General features: G+C 46.4%; 1 protein-coding gene across 1 annotated transcript in view; it reads left to right on the plus strand.

The window, feature by feature from the left end:
* Nucleotides 1-5,068: 5,068 nt before the first annotated feature.
* Nucleotides 5,069-5,471, plus strand: part of LOC117666651 (BPI fold-containing family B member 3-like) — a 32,552-nt gene continuing 32,149 nt past the window's right edge. Inside the window, exon 1 of the mRNA XM_087888862.1 lies at nucleotides 5,069-5,147. Coding sequence (XP_087744988.1) covers nucleotides 5,069-5,147 — 79 coding nt within the window. The remainder of the gene's footprint in view (nucleotides 5,148-5,471) is intronic.

Genomic DNA, 5,471 nt, shown 5'->3' on the forward strand with positions numbered 1-5,471 from the left:
ATTAAAAAAATATTAAAAAATGTTTAAAAAGAGAGAGAAAGTTAGGCCAGGCCCGCCTGGTGAAATAAAAAGATATTTAGAGTGCGGCGGAAGGTGCGCAGATCTGGGATCCTCCGTATCTCTGGAGGGAGCTTGTTCCAGATAGTAGGTGCCCCCACAGAGAAGGCTCTCCCCCTGGGGGCCGCCAGTCGACATTGTTTGGCCGACGGCACCCGGAGGAGCCCCTCTCTATGGGACCGTACCGGCCGGTGGGAGGCTATTGGTGGTAGTAGGCGGTCAACCCTGTGAGGTGGATGGGGCTGAGAGAAATTGACTGGCTCAAAGCCATCCATCCGCTAAGGTGGGACTAGAACTCACTGTCTCCTGGTGATTGGCTGAAGGTCACAAGCTGGCTTGCATAATTAAGGCAGGGATTGGAACTCACTAGCTCCTGGTAATTGGCTCAAAGTCACCCAATTGGCTTTCATGCCTAAGGTAGGCACTAGAACTCACCATCTCCTGGTGATTGACGCAAAGTCACCCATCCAGCTTTTGTATCTAAGATGGCACTAGAACTCACCATCTCCTAGTGACTGGCCCAAAGTCACCCAGCTGATTTATATGTGTAAGGCAGGGCTAGAACTTACTGTCTCCTGGTGAAAGTCACCTAGTCAGCTTTCATGCCGAAGTAAGACTAGAACTCACAGTCATCTGGTTTCTAGGCCAGCATCTTAACCACTGCACCAAACTTGCTCTTCTGTAGGCTCTGAAGAGGGACCGGAAGAACAATGAGAGGGCTATACCAAACTGCTAAGATCTGGAAATGGGACCTCCCAAGTCCATTTGGGAGAAATGAAAAGTCCCTTCAGGTGGCCAAGCTGGATTGATTTGGGAATATAAAGCTCATGTGAAAGTAACATTCATGGAATGTCTTACCAGAGATGGTGAGACTGAGCTGGGTCAGCTATCCATGAGCTATCAAAGGTATCCCTTGATTTGTGTAGAGGGTAGAGGAACATCTACATAGCTCCAGGCCCTTTGTTGGTAAGGAGGTGATGGGAGTACTGAAGCCACCTGAGAAAGGGGTAGATGAGAAGAAGCTGGGAGACGGTTTGTGGCCAGCTTCCACGTCTTCCTCAAGTGGGGTCTTCTCGTGAAGTTGACCTGAAGAGCACGATCCTATGGAAGCTCTAACAGATATTGAAGATCATGTGAGGATTTAAGGAAAAACACCAGACAGTCTGAGCATTACGCGGTTTTATGTCTGTTGGGTCTCAGCCAACAAGAAAAGACAACTCAAGGGAAGTACTAATACCACTCTAGAATAGGAGGGGGTCCACCTATTCTCCAATGTACCAGAAGGCAAGATAAGAAAAAATGGATGCAAACTAACCAAGGAGAGAATCAACCTAGAACTAAGGAGGAATTTCCTATGAGATAGAACAATTAATTTGTGGAATGGCTTGCTTTCAGAAGTTGTAGGTGCTAGAAGACCTCTAAGGTCCCTTCTCTGTTCTCTGCTGTCATGTCACTCCTAGTCCTTCTGTTCATTAGACTACAAGATAAAAGGTAAAGATTCCCCTCGCACATATGTGCTAGTCGTTCTCAATTCTAGGGGGCAGTGCTCATCTCCGTTTCAAAGCCCAAGAGCCAGCGCTGTCCAAAAACGTCTCCGTGGTCATGGGGCCGGCATGACTCAATGCCAAAGGCGCACGGAAGGCTGTTCCCTTCCCACCAAAGGTGGTCCCTATTTTTCTACTTGCATTTTTTACCTGCTTTCGAACTGCTAGGTTGGCAGAAGCTGGGACAAGGAACGGGAGCTCACCCCATTACGCAGCGCTAGGGATTCGAACCGCTGAACTGCCGACCTTTCGATCGACAAACTCAGCGTCTTAGCCACTGAGTCACCGCGTCCCTCTGACATTAGACTAAACATACCCAATTCCTGCAACCGTTCTTCATATACAGATTACAGATTAACAGGGTTGGAAGGGACCTTGTAGGTCATCTAGTCCAACCTCCCACCCAAGCAGGAGACCTACACCATTTCTGACCAATGACAGTCCAGTCTCTTCTTGAAAGCCTCCAGGGATGAAGTTCTCACAACTTCCGAAGGCAACTTCTGGTCCATGGATTGATTGTTCTCACTGTCAGAAAATTTCTCCTTATTTCTAGGTTGAATCTCTCCTTGGTCAGTTTCCATCCATTATTCCTTGTCTGGCCTTCAGGTGCTTTGGAAAATAGCCTGACCCACTCCTCTCTATGGAAGCCCCTCAGATATTGGAAGATGCTCTCCTGTCTCCCCTGGTCCTTCTCTTCACTAGACTAACCAGTTCCTGCAACCGTTCTTCGTATGTTTTAGCCTCCAGTCCCCTCATCATCCTGGTTGCTCTTCTCTGCACTCTTTCTACTTTTTACTTCTATATCCTTTAGCCTTCAGAACCCTGATCTTTTTCATTGCAACGAACCTTTGCTTACTAGGAAAAATTATGAACCTTCAGAGAACCTCAGAAATCCATCATGGAAAGTCCCATGCATGAAGCAACATGGCCCTTTTGATATTTGTGGGCAGAGTCAGGATTTCTCAATGCCCCTGCAGCACCACTTCACGGACAACCAGTTCTTGGGTGACCTTTTCTCCAAAGTTCACTGCTGAAGGTCACTCATCCCTCCATGGCCATCCCAGGAGCCTCGTGTCCCTAAAACAAAAGGCACACCTTGGCCCATTCCCAAGAATATGTCCCCTTCTTACACGTTGGACTTCTGCCAGAAGCAACTGCTTCATGGAAAAGAAAAGAAACAACGTCATCAGCATAAACAATATTTACAACTCACCCTTTGATTCTTTTTTACCTCTTGATGAAAGATAAGGCTTCCACAGTTCTATTATTTTCCAAAAAAGAAAAACTTAATAGAATAACAGAGTTGTTATTCTTCTATGTCTTCTAGTCCAACCCCCTGCTTAGGCAGGAAACCCTACAACCACTTCAGGCAAATGGTTGTCCAATCTTTTCTTAAAAACTTCCAGTGTTGGAGCATTCACAACGTCTGGTGGCAAGCAGTTCCACTGGTTAATTGTTTTTACTGTCAGGAAATTTCTCCTTAGTTCTAGGTTGCTTCTCTTTGATTAGTTTCCATCCATTGTTTCTTATTCTTCATTCCGGTGCTTTGGAGAATAGCTTGACTCCCTCTTCTTTGGGGCAGCCCCTGAGATATTGGAAGACTGCTATCCTGTCCACCCCTAGTCCTCCTTTTCATTAAATTAGACATACCCAGTTCCTGCAATCGTTCTTTGTATGTTTTAGCCTCCAGTCCCCTATTCATCTATGTTGCTCTTCTCTGCACTCTTTCTAGAGTCTTAATGACAACTGAGAACCCATAAAACCTTTAAATCTTTATATTTAAAACAGCAGGCTTCTGAAAACTCTATGGACACAGGTCAACAATGCCATTCAGATGAAGGTGTTTCTGATAAAGGAGAATACTTGTAGCTCAGAATTGAAATGGGAGGTCCTTGGTGTTCCCTGAGCTTGGCTGTTTTCTTGCAGATGTTTCACGACTCAACTAGGTAGCATCATCAGTGCTAGAAGGGAGTGGGGTTTGCAGAGAGGAGGAGGAGGAGGAGGAGGAGGAGGAGGAGGAGGAGGAGGAGGAGGAGGAGGAGGAGAAGGAGAAGGAGAAGGAGGAGGACTGTGGGGACTTTGGAGGTCTCTGAGTTGGGTTGTTTTCTTGCATGGGGTTAGGTGGGTGCCACCATGAGGTGGAAGAAAATATACAAAACTGCTCCAAACGAAAATGTAGTTAAGACGTTCACCACCAAAACAGAGGAGGAAAATGATCGTGGAATCAGCTCCCTCCTGACCAGTTGGTTGCCAAGCTAAATCCAGATCTGATCCAGCTGACCCTCGAGCAGCTTCTTCCTTGGGGCTGATCCTCTGCCAAAAAAACTAAGAAGCTGAATTACAAGCATCGCAGATGGCACCATATCTCAATCTCAGACATTTTAAGAAGTGTGGACCTCAACTCCCAGAATTCTCCAGCCAGAATTCTGTTGAATTCTGGGCGCTGAACTCCACACATCTTAGTTTCCAAGCTTGAAAAAATGTCGATATACAGTATTAGCCTCTCTTCCTCTGCCTCCCTTTCAGATGTCACCAACGTCTTTCTTCAGAATTCGCTGATACAGAGTCACCTCCAGCTCATTCAGTTCCCAGAAGTCCCTCACAAAGGACATCTTGAACATTGGATCAAGGAGTAAGTAAACCAGAGATGGCAACCTCATGTTTGCACTTTTCTTATTGGTCAGTTGTATCTGTTGTGAAACTAAAATTATACAAAATTGTTGTCTCCCAAGGAAGGGAAGGGAAGGGAAGGGAAGGGAAGGGAAGGGAAGGGAAGGGAAGGGAAGGGAAGGGAAGGGAGGAAGGAAGGAAGGAAGGAAGGAAGGAAGGAAGGAAGGAAGGAAGGAAGGAAGGAAGGAAGATCCATGAAGGATGGATCCACAAAGGATGGATGAATGAAAGGATGGATGGATGGAAAATGGATGGATGGATGATGCAGATGTGGGATGATGGATGGATAGATTGGATGGATGATGGATGGATGGAAGATGAGGGAGGGAGGGAGGATGATGGATGGATGGATAGAGGATGATGGATGGATGGATGGATGGATAGATGGAAGATGATGGACAGATCAATGGATAGATGGATAAATTAATAGAGGGATGGATGGATGGGGGATGATGGATGGATGAATGGATTAATAGATGGATGGATGATGGATGGATGGATGGATAATAGAGATGCAGGATAATAGATGGATGGAGGATGATGGAGGGAAGGAGGAGGATGGATGGATGGATGGATGGATGGATTAATGGATGGAGGATGGAGGATGGATGGATGGATGGATGGATGGATGGATGGATGGATGGAAATCAAAACCTCTTCCTCCAAATTCTACTACTAAAAAGGACATTTCATGGCCCAATTCCACAAAGCTCTAGGAGCTGCAAAAGTCCATTTGGGCATCCTCAGAGGAGGACTAAGAGACAATAAATCCACGGTAGTAGAAACGCTACTAGAACATGCAGATGGGCTTCAATCATGGAGTTGCAACTACCACCTTGATTTTTTGCCAGTCTCTGGGGGCTGCTCCTGTTCTGGGTAGGCCATTGTCAGCCCTGCCCTGGCCCAATAGGGCATCATGTTACAGGACCGGGGACTCCTCCAACCTTGGCAACTTTAAGACTTATGAACTTCAACTCCCAGAATTCCTCAGCCAGCAAAGCTTGTGAACTTCAAGACTTGTGGACTTCAACTCCCAAAGTTCCTCAGCCAGCAAAGCTGGTGAACTTCAAGACTTGTGGACTTCAACTCCCAGAGTTCGTCAGCCAGCAAAGCTTGTGAACTTCAAGACTTGTGGACTTCAACTCCCAGAGTTCGTCAGCCAGCAAAGCTTGTGAACTTCAAGACTTGTGGACTTCAACT

This window comes from Pantherophis guttatus, chromosome 3 (assembly GCF_059756535.1).
Source record: "Pantherophis guttatus breed Tessera chromosome 3, ASM5975653v1, whole genome shotgun sequence".
Lineage (NCBI taxonomy): Eukaryota > Metazoa > Chordata > Lepidosauria > Squamata > Colubridae > Pantherophis > Pantherophis guttatus.